This window comes from Macadamia integrifolia, unplaced genomic scaffold (genome assembly GCF_013358625.1).
Source record: "Macadamia integrifolia cultivar HAES 741 unplaced genomic scaffold, SCU_Mint_v3 scaffold205, whole genome shotgun sequence".
Taxonomy (NCBI): domain Eukaryota; kingdom Viridiplantae; phylum Streptophyta; class Magnoliopsida; order Proteales; family Proteaceae; genus Macadamia; species Macadamia integrifolia.
Genome location: NW_024868480.1, coordinates 137115 through 153865, shown reverse-complemented (window position 1 = coordinate 153865; position 16751 = coordinate 137115). Strand labels below are relative to the sequence as shown.

Genomic DNA, 16751 nt, shown 5'->3' with positions numbered 1-16751 from the left:
ACAAGTTGACACCAAATGCTTTATTACGTTTTTTTGTTCACATAAAACGGAGAAACGTTTTTCTGAATGACTACCAAATGCAGCCTACGTTATTCCCACTCTGTGCACTTAAGATGCTTCAACACGTCTTCTCATTAGCATTTCGCCCCAGTGTATAGACAACACCATGATGCTTATTTAATTAAAAAAAAAAAAAAACTCATTTTTACGTCCTCAAAATTGGAAATTGCATTAATATTAAATGCACAATGGACCATATGTTTCTTGACTATGACTGAAGAGGAAACATAAACTTGCTTTTATAGTGAGAATGGACAGAAGTATTGAACCACGGTGGTCTGTGGGGTTTGTTCAACGTAAGCTCTCTTTTCCTCCTTGAAAATCGAAATTGCATTTAATGCATAATGGACCATATGTTTTTTGATTGACTCTGCTTCTTTTTAATTTCCTAGAGCAGTAGTCCCTCTCATTCATGGTCCAATTCGCTCTCGATTATTTGTTTAATTTTGTTTTTCAGTTTCTAAGGGAAATGTAATTGTGAATTGTGCCTCAATGAATACCTGATGGATGCAGGGTCTACAGACTATATGGGCTTAAGAAGAAAGAACACTGCTATTTTCTAGCATAGGGGTGTCAACCGTCAGGCCAGGCCGGTCTCAGTCAGACCTAGCTGGGCTTGACCACTTGAAAAGCTTTACATTGTGAACACCCATTTAAGTAAATGAGCCAATTGGTGTCGAGCTTTGGGGGGGCAAGGTACAGTTTATAATCAATCCAGTCGGTGTCAAGCTTTAATTGGGCTATCTTGAACGGGCCTTAACCGGGGCTTAACCAGGCTACAGACCTATTTAAGTATAAACGGGCCTTAACCGGGGCTTAACCATGTTACAAACCTATTTAAGTCTAAATGGGCTCTAAATGTGCCTACCTCAAAATTATTTTCTTAAGTGGGTTGAAGACTCATAATTGTTCAATTTGAACATTAAATCACAATAGTTTTATACAAAAAATAATCATAGTAGAAGGTGACTCAAATATTTAATAAAGAAGAGAAATGATATGATATTATGATTGTTTTTAATAAAGGGGGTCGGGCTAGGTCAGGCTACATTAATTCGATTCAGGTCGGGCCCCTAATCGTTCGGTTCGATCGGACGCCCGAAAGGCTAGCTACCTGCCCATGAATGCCCATTTAATAAACATGTCGGGCTTGTGTCTGGCTCAAGCCCGACACGTTTATTAATTGGGTCAATCTAGGTCAGGCCATAAACGTGCCGGGCTCGATTAGGTCAACCGGTGCAAGCTCAAAATTGACACCCCTATTCTAGCATGTATACAAGCTTAGATATAATGGGTACAAAAAGACTGCGATATCCCACGCATCCCCCATTTGGCCACATCCACTTGCATGTACTTGGAGCATGAGGTAGATAATAGGGATGATCTAACTATTGCCATTTAAAGCGAGAAAAGGTCCATAACCCATTGAAAGAATAGATAATGAAAAAAAAAGGGGGGGTAGGGTGGGGTTCCTTCCCTTTTCTGAGCTCCCTGTCTGAATAGTGTTGGTCGTTATCTATGGATATAGAATTATTTAGAATTAGTGACATTATCATGTGGTGTAATGATTATTTACGTTTAAATCTTTTACTTTCTTTCTTTTTAATTTTCATTGTGACTAAATAGAACCATAGGGGATGTAACCATGCCAGAGCAACTCGGTAGGGGTTGGATTGGGAAAAAGTTGTATTTTGAACCAAACCAAGCCCATATCAGTCCAACCTGGTTCAAATTGAGCCCTAATTTAGCCAATGTTACACCTCTAACTTACTTGTTTACTGCTATAATTGTCTATCAATTGACTAGTTAGGGCTAACATTTCACCAAGAGGTAGGGCATTAATTACCTTCCTACCACATGTCAAATAATATTGAAAAAGAAAAAAAAAATTATTTTGCTAAGCGCAAGAGTATATTAATCAAATCATATGGATCTACAAAACGATTAACATTTGGGTACTAACCAAACGGGAAAAATACAAGCTTGTCTAAAATTCCACCTTCAACATAGCCATTAGCAGAAAAGAAAAGAATCCCAAAAAATCATCAATAGCACCCACTTACGACATTGCAATCAGTGGGAGACTAAAGGTAACTCAAATATAGAAACCAAATCCCAATTGCTATACAACTAATTTGCAAATCTATAATGTGGTCTTTCCTCGAATTCCCACTTAATATCACTGTGAATAAATGTAGAACAAGAAATCCAAGGGTAGGAATCACGCTGACTTGAATTCTATTTGCAAGAGCATCTGCAGCTAAATTTGTCTGTCCACGTCAATGAGAGATACTTCAATGTATGGAATTCAAGTAAGGTTTAATAGAAATCCAATGTTGCATAAATATCTAATGGATAGAGTGATTAGACACACTGACTACAACCGCTGTCGAATCTAATTCAATCCGGAGACTATGAATTCCTTTCATCCTAGGCATATCCACACCTAAGAAGAAAGTAGAAAATTCTATAAAGAAATTCATTTTTATGGGTAATATCAAATTTATTACAGAGAAAGAAAAACTATACATATAGCTTAAAAAACAGCCAGCTCCTCAGTGAAGGCGAGGAACCCATAAACCAGAGAAGAAAATAATTGATGTAATACCCAATTAAGGTGCATAGCTACTAATTGGCACTCCTAGCAGCATTGGAGTGGCCTAGATTACCCAATGAGTTTAGTAACACCCATATTTGTTTTCTTTCAATTCTTGAATTACATAGCTTGCCAGCAGCTATGCCTAAACGTTTAGACAATCTTACTTGAAAAAAAATAAAAAATAAATAAATAAAGAAAAAGAATAAAAAGATGCATCTTTTAGATCATGAATAAAAGAGATAAAGTGACTTGATAAATAACATTTGCATTCAAATCAACGAGAATTTTTGTCTTGCCAAAGATGCGAAGGAATGAGAACATAACTAGCTAGCGACACATAAGGGTTTTAGAGGGGCCACATAAACTGTCCAATGTTGGATGACATTGGACTCCCTTTTTTTTTTTTTGGGTGCAAGGGGCCTCTCCTTTTACTAAACTGAAGAAGGCAATAGAAATTTTACAATGCTTAGTAAATCCTCAGCGAACGAGGCAACCCAAGCACCCATATAGGAGTAGTCAACCACCCACTTAAAATCACATTGGCCACAATATTATCTGACTTACAGACATGATAGAAACAATAAGATGCAAACTTAGATCGGATGATCTTAATATCCTCAACTACCATAAGGATTTCCATAGGAAATTGTACATTATCAGGCACGAAGTAACTAATCACAAATAGGTAATCAGAATGGAAAATAATATGTTGATGATCGTTATTCCAATGGCTAAGGCCTCACCAACTATAATTGAAGAGGGCACAATATGATTCGAGGCAACAACACAAAGTTTCTGATCCTTGTTAAGAATGATGTAGCTTAGGCCCAAATAAAGCTCTAGGTTTAATCGAAACTAAAGCATCAGAAAAAACAAGGCGAAAATCCACATGATCATCATAAGACGAAGAGGAGGCACCAAAAGAGCCACTAATCAAGGGGTGATCCTGAAATCAAAGATAGAGTTTTATATACATTTTTATCCACCATAGAGATCCACTATCGAAAGGGAGGAATGGAGACTTTAAAGCATCTAGTTCCTCAATTTCCAAATCTCTCCCACACCACAATAGCATGAGAGATAAAAGAAAAAAAAAATCTTTGTTGTTCCTTCTTTGTCAAAGCCAGATACCTTCTCCATCTTAGGATCCATTCAAAGAAAGGAACCCACCAATTTTCGAGTGCTTTAGGGGATCAAAGTGCCTTCTCAACTTATCCACCTTCCATTAACACAAAGGGAAGATAAGGTCAGCAACCCACCAATTTTTGAGTACTTAAGTGGTATAGGGGAATGCAATCTATACCCCTCAAAATCAGGCACCCAAAGATCATTCCAAATCTAAATCGATCTTCGATTTGCCACCACCCATTTGAGACCTTTCATCAATATATTCTGCATTTCAAGATGCTCCAGCCTCTCAAGATACTTCTCCAAGCCTAAGAAGGATTCACACTAGCTTGAGACGAGAAATTCCCCTTGAGGATAGTAGATACTCCTCAAAACCCTAGCTCACAGAGTGTTTGGCTTCTTCAGTAATTGCCAACCCAGTAAAGGCATCATTCTAAACAACAAGATCATGTAAGCCAAGGCCGCCTTCAAGCTTTGGTCTAGTAACTACATCTTATCCAACCCAATAAATATTTCTCTGATTCTTCTTCTGCCCCCAGAAAAAATTTATAACAAACCTTGTCTAGGTCCACCAATAAGCCAATCGGTAAAGCAAAATGAACCATAGAGTAAAAGGGAATTGTTGACTCCACTGACTTCATTAGAACTTTTCTCCCAACAAGTGATAATAATTTCTCTTTGCAGAAATTCTATCAAGGGTTTTATCTTTAATCTCTTGGAAGGTAGCTTTATCTTGTACCAATGATTGAGGAGAGGCCAAGGTATATTTTCCAAGAAGAGAAATTGCACCAATATTCAATCGAATTATGGCCCTGAATTTGATGATGATAATCATGAATGCATGGTACCTTCATTGCATTCCATGATCAGCATTTGCCCACTTAGGATGCCTGGGAGAACAAGCTGCTTTCCCGCTTGTTACTTGTGCCACCGTGTGTCGTCCAATACCTTATATTTTTCCTAGGGCTCCGGGTTCTTTGGTAGAACTATGGCTGCGTTTGGTTGCAAGGGGAATCAAAGGGAAGGAGAGTGAAATTTTTTAACTTAAAAAATAAACTTTTATAATCATTACCCCATGTGGCTATATAATTAACTCTAAATCATTCCATATGTAGTTATTAAATTTCACTTTATTTTGCATTCAAAACTCTTTGCTATAAAATGAAAACTAAAAATTATATGTAAAAATGTATCATTACTAAATATGATAAAAAAATTAAAAAAATAAGTAATTTATACTATCACATGAAATAATAATTCTAAAAATTACTTTTCTAAGAAAATTTCACTTCCTTCCTTTTAAATTTTCTTTTAACCAAGCATAGCGTACAGATTTTGAGCCTGATGTAAGATGGTTGTTTTTCTTACAATAATGGAGTAATGGGCTCATGGGCATATGAAACTTGCTAGTAAATCAAATGGTGGGCCCAGGTTAACCTTTGTATTCAATGGTCTGAGCTGATTTGGGCTTCATTTTCAGGGAAACCCATAAATGAAGATATTCTCTCTTTATTGATAAACTCAATCCATTGACCAAGAACAAAACAGATGGAATTGTGACAAACCCATTTGATGCTTACCTAAATCAAACCCTTTCGTGAATAAACAATTCAGGTTCTTGTTCTTTCATCAACAACCCTTACGTAATTCAAAAATTGTGGATAGAATGTGATTTTGTGGCTGTTAAAATCTTTACGAACATCAAATTATTTTCTTGGTTCGTGATGTAAGAATGGTTGTTCGTTTTGTCTTTTCTGACAATGATAGAATGGAAAGATAACTCATTATTTTGGAGAAGTGAATCAAATTTCAGACTTCTTGACAAAGAAAGCTTCGAAATATATTATTTGTTCTTCTATTGTTGTTTTCCTTCCTCACCTGCAAGAGGAGTTGTTGATTGACACACAATGTAGGCTGAGATGTCAGTGTTCTAGGTGATTTTTTAACTTAATTGTTTACGCCTTCTTACTGATGGTAATGTCGATGGTGTTAATTAGATTTTTGTGCTTCTTTTTTAAATAAATGATCTTTTAGTGAAAAAAAAAAAATTGGTGTTATTTAAATTTGTACTATTGTCTTCTATAAAGTCTTTGGTGAGAGAGTAATGTATCATGTATGGTATAGTAGGCTCTCACTACTGATTAGGGATTACCCTAAGTGATAAAATAATCTTAAAATTAATTTACAAAATAGGAAAAAATAATGTACAAGGAACAATGTCTTCAAGAAGTGCTAAATCGTTAGAAGTTTGAAAGTATCCAAATAATTTAATTTTATCCAATTCAAGTTTTTTATATGGATTCATTTTGTGTTACATAATCAAAGTTAATTGTCTGTAAAGACGCTGAAAAAAACGAAGAGGAGAAAAAAAGAGCAAAGAGGCAAACAACATTTTCTTTTCTTTAGAATTAGAATTATAATTAGAATTAGAATTAGAATTAGAATTAGAATTAGACTTAAAATTAGAGCATTATCCAAACCCAACCTAAATGAACCTGCTACCAAGACAATTCAACTAATTGGTTTTGTACGGTAGGACCCGAGCAACCTGCACCTAGTTTTTTAATGGAAAATTTGTCAAATCAGCCCGTTTTAGTATGTCTGAGTTTAGGATCACAAAACCGAAGATTTCACCCACTTAACATGCACATTGTCCTCAATAAAATATATGGAAGAAAGAACTCTCTCAGTCTTGTGTTATCTACGCCAGTGTCCTCATTTGTGGCTTTATATTGTGCTGATTTGAATACTTTTTTATTTATTCATTATTTTTTTTTTATGTATGTAGGAGTAGTTGAGCCAAGAAAAGCTACTAGAGCACATTAAATATCTTAAGAGAAAATTCAAGTCAAAAGGATTTATTTATAACATTGACATATTACCCTTCTGTGGGTCGCATAGATTATTAGGGCCAATTGGAGAATGTGTGGATAGGCACACAGTCTTAGGTTCGATTCCACATATGTACATCTGCAATTTAAGTGGAGATTGTGGCGGTGGGTTACTGTGCTAGTCTTCCCCAAAGATTAGTCGAGGTGCACATAAGCTGGTCCAGACATCTTGATTAACAAAAAATAAAATAAAATGAATAAATAAATTAACATATCTATTTTTGTTTTTGGATTGTCTAAAGGGGGAGAGGATGATGATGTGATAATGTGTAACGAATTTTCTTGTCTATTATCCAATACAGGAGAATGAGAAAATGGTGTGATGATATGTAACGTATCATAATGTTATCTAACATAATGAGAATAAGTTTAAAATATTGCTTTGATGATGTATAAACGACTCATCATATATGTCACCTCTCTTAAGCTTATATGGAATATACTAATGTATGAAAACCTCGTTAACAAAAAATAATAAAGTTGGTATATTATTGATATTGAATGATGGTTGTCCTTAATTGAATTATGTTAATGGATGAGAACCTTGTTATTGGAAAATAAGTATACTGAAATTAGTGTAGTTATCCTTCTAAAATTAAAATGTTTTCTAAATCAACATTATCCATGCTTATATTTTATAATAACTCCATGGTCATAGGGAGTTCATACTTCTCACATCATGATCATGGTTTGTCATCTCTAAAATGGGGAGATTGTTGAACTTTGAAGTTTCTAATTATATGTTATGGTTTGGATATGAAAACCTTATATGATTTATGTCTAGGTTATCTAATCTATTTGTTCAAGTGATAAAAGAATTATTTATTTTATTTTATTTTATTACATTTTTGTGTGTGCAGAAGATAAGAGAAAGATGATATCCATAGTAGACTACATACGATTAGGATAACAACCTGCGTGCTACAACCCCTTTCCATATGATAGGTCTGATGATCCAATTCTAGGATACCAATTCTGTGGTAGATGTGATTGTTGTTGGAGGCGGACAATTCCTGGTGTGGTCGATGGTAATGTTGGTGCCGAGGTAAATTAGGTGTTATTAATAGGGGCTTACTAGGCAACCGAACTACGTATGTAGGGACCGGTATGCTCCTGACCCGCGACTAACTTATATCGCTTGGTGACTGATGACGAATTCCTAAACCAAGGATAACACCTATGTTGCAGTTGCACTAAGGCCATATCTGGAGTTAGTTTTATATTAGGATTGTGTGATAATAATTGAAATCATATTGTATCATTTAAATTATGTTCAATCATTTACTGAATCATGTTGGGTGTGCCTGCTTTCCTGTTCCACCCTTCATTGGGCATTGTGAAAGCTCACCCATTGTTGTGAGCCTTTTTAGATGATGACACATGTATCTAGTCAGTTGTTTGTGTGGAGGCATCAACTCTGTTGTGCGAGGAGTTGTGGGTAGAGGGACTAGTGGAGCACGGTTAGGATTGTGCGTGTGATAATTGTGCCTATAAGACAACCTAAGGATGATAATTATCATTTTCTTTTTTTGTTCTTTTTGCGCAAATATGAAGTAATACAAGGGGATGTTACTATGTCATGATTGTTTTATAAACAGTTCTGATTACATGTTTACTTGCCATTAGTGAAATCACGAGTTGTATGGTATTTATGATTATGTGTTATTTGATTAGTAGTTCATTTCATTTAATTGTAGCATTAAAGTAATACATCGATAATCCTGGAAGGATCGCTTGGATAAAGATTTATATCCAGGTCACAAGCCTTCAGGTAAGTGAAGGTGGGGTGCGACAAGCTTAAACTATTGTGGGATCCCCAAAATATGGAGGGGTATGGTATTTTGAGTTTGGAGACCTCTTTGGTCAATCAAGAATGTGTAGAACGCTTCAATGTGTGGGATGAACTCCACTTTCCCTATTGGAGAGAAATTTGATGATCTATATATGAGAATTATATATTTTTCACATGGGTTTTCTAGAGTCTTTTAGGTGCCCTAGAGATCTTAGAATATGTCTAACTAAATACCTTGGGTGGTAAGTAGGAGATTGGGCCGAGATATGGTCAAATCCCTACAATTTCGTAGAGTTGGCACAATTTGTACCTTGGCCACTGAAATTTGTAATATAGCCAACGTCATCCTGGATGCAAATTGTATCATCTAGAATACTTCTGCACTAGCCTTCATACTCGAGTTGGTTTATTGAGTCCAATCCAATTGGATTTTGGCCCAATATAGGACCTGTCTATGCTTTTTTAGGTAGTCTTGCTCAATTCTAAGAGTGCGAAATCTATTTATCAATTTTGAAAACATTTTTGTCCAATTAATTAACCATCCTATACCATTATTGAAGCAAGGATACACTGCCTAGGTCTCAGATAGATATTGACCACAAATACAATATCACTCTACATCTCAGGGGGTTTCTGACTCATCATTGCTTAGCCCTTCCAGGTGTATTAAAATTTGATGTCTACATGGAGGAAGAAGAAGAAGAATCCAAAACTCTATTGAACGGGGTTTCATATTTTTTATTGTAGTTTTTTAAAAAATCACGATTCTTAACCAGTCCATTACCGATCCATTTTATAACCGATTATGACCAATTTGAGGTGATCAAGGCCAATTCCAATTCAATTTTGTGAGTGATTCAGATGCAATTTTGTAAATTTATGAGATTCTAGAGGGAGAAACATTGGCATCCCGACAAAACTGGTCGTGATTGTGGAACTGAATTATCTCCATCATTATATGTTTAATTTATTCCTCCTTTGCCTTTTGCAAGAGTACAATTGAGGTGCATGAGGCTAGAATTTTCTCAACTGCGACTAGGGGTAGTTGGCTACAACAAAAGAGATCGGATTAGGTCCTTGATCTGATCCACACAAATAGAATCTATCCGAAAACAAACTCTGAAATGAATTCTATCTGTATGAATAAAACCATATGAAGATCATTTTCATTCGAAAACCTGATCCGCAATCGTGTGACAGGGAGAGATTTTTTCAATTCTACAGCCTACTTGGTGGATTGAGCCATTCCGACTAATGGGCAAGGGAGCCAAAGGAGAGTTAAGACCCACTCCCCATATCGGAATGGAAAATAATCCTCTGTTTTTCTCATCCCTGTTTTTCCTTGTTTTGCTACCTGCAGAACGCGACACGTGGATAATTTTAAAACCAACGCACCGGATGTAATAATCCTCACCCAATCTTGACCGTTGGTCTCCTTATTGTCCACGTGTCGCGTTCTGTAGGTAGCAAAACAAGGAAAAACATGGATGGAAAAAATAGAGGATTTTGATCCTATGGGAATGGATCTCACACACTCCATAGGTGTGGGACCTATCTCTGGCATGTGGGACCCACACCCCATGGAAGTTTCAGTGTCAGTTTACCACTTGGGCACTTACCACCTCCTTCTTGTTTCACTTGAGAAGTAAGAGCCCGTGACCTTTGTACTGCAGGAATTTGCATCTCTGCTGAAAAATCAGGGAGGCAATAAATGGTCCTGGCAGCCTTTTATGGGCTTTCTATATGGTTGCTGTGTAGCTTTCGTGAAAGGATTGGGCGGTAAGTAAAAGCATATATTACCTTTACGATGAAGCCATCATAGCCATCATGCATGCATAGTGATTATGAGTCCTTCTCACACGCACCCACCCACCGTGAGGTCGCGCTCCCACACGTCACAACAATTTAATTGAAATATTAAATGTTGGATTGCCCAACTAATTCTTCTTTGTCAACTCTCCTGCATTTATAACAACAATAATTCAATCTTATCCCAATTAATTGGATTAATTACATGGATTAAAAATAAAAAATTAAAATAAAAAATAAAATAAAAAATAAAAAATAAAAAAAATAATGTGCATACACCAAAATAGAATAGGTGTAAAAAATTCACATTGTCCACATCGAAGATATTTCCAAACACCTTTTCATTGGTTATATCTACTGGTCTGAACCATTGTTATCAATTCGGCCGAATGATTCGCGAAACACCTTTTCATTGGTTATATCTACTGGTCTGAACCATTGTTATCAATTAATTTTAAAGAATTTTATCAAAAATTCGGACCGAATCCGAATTAAAAATAAAATTCTTTAAAATTCGTGACTTTTTCCAAAATGAATATAAATCGCGAATAATTCGGACCGAATCCGAATTAAACCGAATTATTCGGTCCATTTAAACATTATTTAAAAAAAAAAACCAAAAATAAAAAATAAAAAAATAAAAAAACAAATTTAAAAAAAAAAAAAACCCCAATAAGATTTTTTGACCGAATCCTTAAATTAATCGTCCGAATTATTCCGAATAATTCTCCGTCCGAATTATTCCAAATAATTCTCCGTCCGAATTATTCCGAATAATTCTCCGTCCGAATAATTCCCGAATCCGAATTTGCTAACTATGGTCTGAACCTATATTCGGAGGTAGTATTTCCTTGGAATTCGGATTAGTTTCACATATGAGAACAATCTCGTATATCCCTGATCTGTAGATTTAGAACCTATTAATTGAAGAGAGAGAAAGTGAATTCTAAATCTATGGACCAAAGATGTACAACAACATTCTTGTATGTGAAACTGATCCGATCTCTCTTCCCTTGCTCATAAAAAAAATTCCTAAATGAGATCCATTACATTAAATCTTTCCCTCCACTCAGATCTATTTAAGGTAATATTTAAGACAAGACTTAGATTAAGCATATCTTTTCTAACTATCTTTCTTATAATCATTTCAAATCTATTTATAGCTCTTATAGATCTTTGAATCTAAATCAAATCATTATTCCTTAATACATTCTCAACTCTCTGTTGTATATGGCCTTTCAAAATCTAGCTCTGCTTAATCTTTATTTAAAAATAAATAAACTTAAACACTGGAAGGGCGTCCCATGTTGGGAGGGTTGTCATGACAATTTTTTTTTTTTTGGTAAAAGTTGTCATAACATTTCACTCTCCATTGTTTTGACAAAGAATGACAATATCATACCCCACCCAGATTATAATAATGACTAAATTTAATTAAATTAGTATGAGAATGACATGATTAGGTGGGAGTGGTAGCACTATGCTGGTTGCATCATGCAGTGGGCCTTTGCATGAATGTCGTATTATGACACATGCATGGCTCATGCCAGCTTCATTCCCTAGAAACAAACCTAACCCAAAAAAAAGTGGGGCCCATCATTATGCTTTAATTCAAACCAAATCAAATTGAGTTATTAAAGCCTGAAAAGGGCTTAACCATAAGTAATTAACAACATGAAATAAACAAAAGAAAGGGGAAGGAATTAGTTAGTAGCCCAACTCACTGACTCTGACTCATTATATTAAAAAATAAAATAAAAGAAAGTAACTTACTGAGACTGTATTTTATGTTCTTGAGGTTCAACCAGATGGCAAACCAAATCCGGCATTTAAATGAAGATTAGGGTTAATAAAATTCAAATGGATAGGATCGAACCAACAAAAATAAAATAACAGAATTTTTTCTCAGTTCGGTTTAATTTTGGGGTTTAGATCAAAGCCGACATTTTGGATTGAATATTGAAAAATGATAAAATTTATAAAATTTTTTATATAAAAAGGCCAAAAAGGCGACATCGCTTATTGATGCTTTTTTATGTGCTACCATTGACCTCCATGCTAGTACAAGGACTACAGAGTTACAGGTCTGACAAAAGATCATTAAAAGAAAATGATAATGGACTGAAACTCTGTTAGTTAAAACGGGAACGGCAAAAAAACATTGTTCGGTACGGGCATGTTTTAAACGGATCAAAACGTGAACGGGATGGTCAAAAATACGGTCAAATACGGTAAAAACGGGAAAAAATAAAAAACGGACGATCCGTGTTTTAAACGTTTATATTTAAATAATACGGTGTCAAAAAAAGGGCAATATATAGACATAAATTGGCATAATAATTCTCTAAATACCTAGATAACAATAAACAAAAATAGCCCCGTTTTAAACGTTTCTATTTTAAAACGTTTATATTATTCAAAATCCGTTTTTTTACTGTCAAAAAAACGGGACGGCGTTTAAAACGGAAAAAAAAACTTTCAATAGCCCCGTTCCCGTTTTTTACCGAATTTCTGTGAAAAATTCGGCAAACGGCGTTTAAAACGGCAAAAAAACGGGATGTCGTTTTAAACGCGTTTTAAACGCGAATTAACTAACTAGGGACTGAAACCAACCAAACCAATAACTATTAATTTCGATTTGATTTTTGCAAATTGAACACCTTAGATGTGACCTAATATATAAAAGCGAAAAAGAGACATACACTTCTTGAGTATAGATTTCAACATAAGGCCTCTCGCATTCTGAGCCATAGACTAACATTAATATTATCTACCCTATTTTGACCATGTGGACCCAAATAAATAATAACATTTTCCAAACCTTCATTAGTGTGCATGTCTTACAGATTTCTTCTTACAATGACACATTGAGAAACCCTCTCCCTTTTCCCATAAATAAACTTTGTTAAAAACCACAAACCCACTCTATGAACCAGAACATACTGACCTTTGACACTAACTTAAATCTTACCATAAAATGGTCTCCTCAGTCCACACCTAATAATACCTAATAACAGCTCCCACCTGTCCTATGTACTGGATTTTGTCTTTGTTTGATAACCGAGATGACTAGTCTTGTGAGGTTGAGATCAGTAATGTAGAAAACTACCACCAGACTTCCTTGTTATTCTAAAACAATGACTCCCTCCCAAAGCTTCTACTCCACCCCCTTTGGACCCCATTAACCTAACCATTTCACCCAGTGGATCCAAAGCCTTATGTGAATTATTGAGTTCTTTTAGTTGTTTCAGGTGACTCTGAAGAAATTAGTCTTCAAGCCATAGCCCTCCCCCACCCTCTCCCACCCTCTGCCATTGTCCTTTACCTTAAAAGAGGCTACCATTGTAGTTGTTATTCTCCTTTTCATCAATCTTTGTCAAGAACAGGATTATTTTGTTATAATCCTCTCTTCTTCCAGTAAATGCCTCTACCCTTCTTTGCTGCAAGTCCTTAGATACAGTTCTTCCTTTTCTGAAAGTCCTTGGATCCATTTCTTCAATGAAGCTTTATTCCATTGAAGTTCCAATATGGAAGGCAAAATATATAACAAATGGCCCAAAAATTGCAGTCTTAGTAATCGTAACCCTTGTCATCCTAACCCTTATCCCTATGTATTACCCATTACCAGGCTATGCTTCAATTCCATGGAAAAGTAGATCTTCTTCACAGCAATCATCTTCATCATCATCACCTGCAACTTCTTCTTCTGTGGATGATAATGGAGATTCATCAGAGGGAATCAGATCAGAGAGGGAATGTGATATTTTTAGTGGGGAATGGGTTCCAAATCCTAAGGCGCCGTATTACACGAATTTGACTTGTTGGGCGATTCATGAGCACCAGAATTGCATGAAATATGGAAGACCAGATTCAGATTTCATGAAATGGAGGTGGAAACCAGATGAGTGTGAGTTACCCATCTTCAACCCTTATCAGTTCTTGGATATTGTTAGAGGGAAGTCCTTAGCATTTGTTGGAGATTCTGTGGCTAGAAACCAAATGCAGTCCTTGATGTGCCTCTTATCCCGGGTACACACTTCACAACCACCTATTTTTTCCCTTTCCTTCTTCTATTTTTGGATGAATTTCATGGGATTTGATACTTCAACAAGTATGATAAAACAGATTGAGCTGAAACTAGTCCATTCAATTTGCTTGATTTGCTTAGAATTAGTTATTGCTGTTTTTCTTAACTGAAATATTGTGCTGCCTTTCATATCACCTCCATTTAGCTTGTTTAACCAAAAAAAAAAAAATCTTGTTTAACCTAAACTATGTTATTGTGACTTTTTTGCTATGAATAGAGATGAGTAAGTAACAAAGTTGGTAGGAGCCGTAGACTCAGATGTCCTAAGTTCAACTTCTATTAGGCATACCTTGAACCACTCACACGACGTGTTAAGTACTCTTTACTGCTTTCAGTGCAAGTTGAATGGTTCTCATTCAACCTCGGTATGACCCGATTCATGTGATTGTAGGGTTATTATGAGCCCGCGGGACTAGATAGACCGAAAGCCTAAATATCCGTCGTTTAAAAAAAAAAAAAACTTGATAATAATTAAATTATGAAAAGTGATTCCCTATCTAGGAGCAGGGCTGTATCAGTCACTTTATCTCTCTCTTCTGTCAATTAAAGTGTAAAAATGTTTTTTAATGGAGAGAGGGTTTTTTTTCTCTTAATTTATTTATGATCTATTTAATTAAAGAAAAAAAAATACAATAGTGAAGATTGATTACGAAAATATATGTGTTGGTATGCACAAAAGCCCTCCTTCAACTCCACGGCATGACCCATATACATTTTCCCATGTGAAGTGGCACATCCCAAGAAATGCCACGTGGCATAACACTTAGAGGTCCAATATTGCTTGATGTTGTGGTGTCACTTCTTAACAACTTTTAAATAATGACAGCATAAGACCTTAAGCCACATGATTTTTGACATTCTAACAACATTCATATAGCTTTTTACATTTTAAAGACAACATTTTCCTAGCTTGCAACCAAAGAAATGTGATATATATTTCACTCACTAGGATTTGATGAATTCTTAAAATTACCTTGGTTGAAATCAATGGGAGCACAGGAGAGAGCATTGTACAGTTTAATAAATTATTTTTATTTTATAAATTTCAGGTGATGTACCCTGAGGACGCATCATATATACCAGATGAAGGTTTCAAACGCTGGTACTACACAGCCTACAACTTCACCCTCGCCACATTCTTGACTCCTTACCTTGTTAAGGTAAAGGAATCAGACCCAAACGGCCCGATGGGCACAGGTCTCTTCAATCTCTACCTTGACGAATTCAATGAAGATTGGAGAACTCAAATCGAACAATTCGATTATGTGATCATATCCGCCGGCCACTGGTTCCAACGCCCGATGATGTTCTACGAGAAGGGTCACCTTGTAGGCTGCCATTTCTGCCAAAAAGAGAATGTCACAGACCTTAACATGTTCTATGGTTATAGAAAGGCTTTTAGGACAGCCTTCAAAGCCATCCAAAGCTTACCAAACTATAAGGGGATTACATTTCTTAGAACTATTGCTCCTTCACACTTTGAAAATGGTATATGGAATCAGGGAGGGGATTGTGTAAGGACAAAACCCTTTAAGAGCAATGAAAGACAATTAGAAGGAAGGGAGTTAGAGTACTATAGGATTCAATTGGAGGAGTTCAGTATTGCAGAGAGGGAAGGAAGGAAGAGAGGGCTGAGATTTAGGTTGCTTGATACCACTCAAGCAACATTTTTGAGACCAGATGGGCACCCTAGCCGTTATGGGCATTGGCCCCATGAGAATGTGACCTTGTATAATGACTGTGTTCACTGGTGTTTGCCTGGGCCCATTGATACTTGGAATGATTTCCTTCTTGAGATGCTGAAGAGGAGATAGGCTTCACACAAGTGATAGGAATATGAAAATCAGATAAGGTGTTTCCCCCCTCCCCTCCCTCTTTTTTTTTCTTTAATGATACAATTAGTGTTTACAATGATACAAATTATTCTTAGTTGTTTCCAATTATAACTTTCATTAATATTTTTCTCTATATGTGCTTCAAATATGTTTCAGGCTTGCAGCTCATGGTCTGGCACTCTGGCTAGTGTTGGGAAGAAAACCTATGCCAACTTTGGGTAAAGCTAGGTTAGGGTTTAGCAGAGAGCTTAGCATAGGGGTTCATCCATTGTCTTGGGCGTGGCATTTTGTGAAAAAGGCAAAGTTCACAACCCTTTTAATGTCTTATTATAATTGGCTCTCCCTTGGGAAAATTAAACTTTCTTTGTAAATTCTAGCCTCATTTGCAGCAGGAACTTCTCTTTCATATTCAATTGATTTGCGTTTACAGTACCTCTCTCTTTCCCAGAAAATAATAAAAATAAGATAAAATATATTTTTTTTGGTCAGAATCTCTTCATGTGCCTTGGTTAAGACTTCACCTCCCTTTGTCCCAAAAAAGGACAAAAAA

At 35.9% G+C, this 16751-nt stretch overlaps 1 protein-coding gene across 1 annotated transcript; it reads left to right on the top strand.

The window, feature by feature from the left end:
* Positions 1-13387: 13387 nt before the first annotated feature.
* On the top strand, positions 13388-16635 carry LOC122065558 (protein trichome birefringence-like 19). Its single transcript, XM_042629375.1, has 3 exons — positions 13388-14308; positions 15416-16218; positions 16358-16635. Exons 1-2 carry the CDS (start codon positions 13778-13780, stop codon positions 16178-16180), a joined length of 1296 nt encoding a protein of 431 aa, XP_042485309.1. The 5' UTR covers positions 13388-13777; the 3' UTR covers positions 16181-16218; positions 16358-16635.
* Positions 16636-16751: the final 116 nt, after the last annotated feature.

Bases quoted from the DNA above. Each gene is read 5' to 3' on its own strand.
- LOC122065558 (XM_042629375.1), top strand. From the start codon at position 13,778: ATGAAGCTTTATTCCATTGAAGTTCCAATATGGAAGGCAAAATATATA. The intron at 14,309-15,415 runs GTACACACTTCA...TATAAATTTCAG, and splicing joins TGATGTGCCTCTTATCCCGG to GTGATGTACCCTGAGGACGC.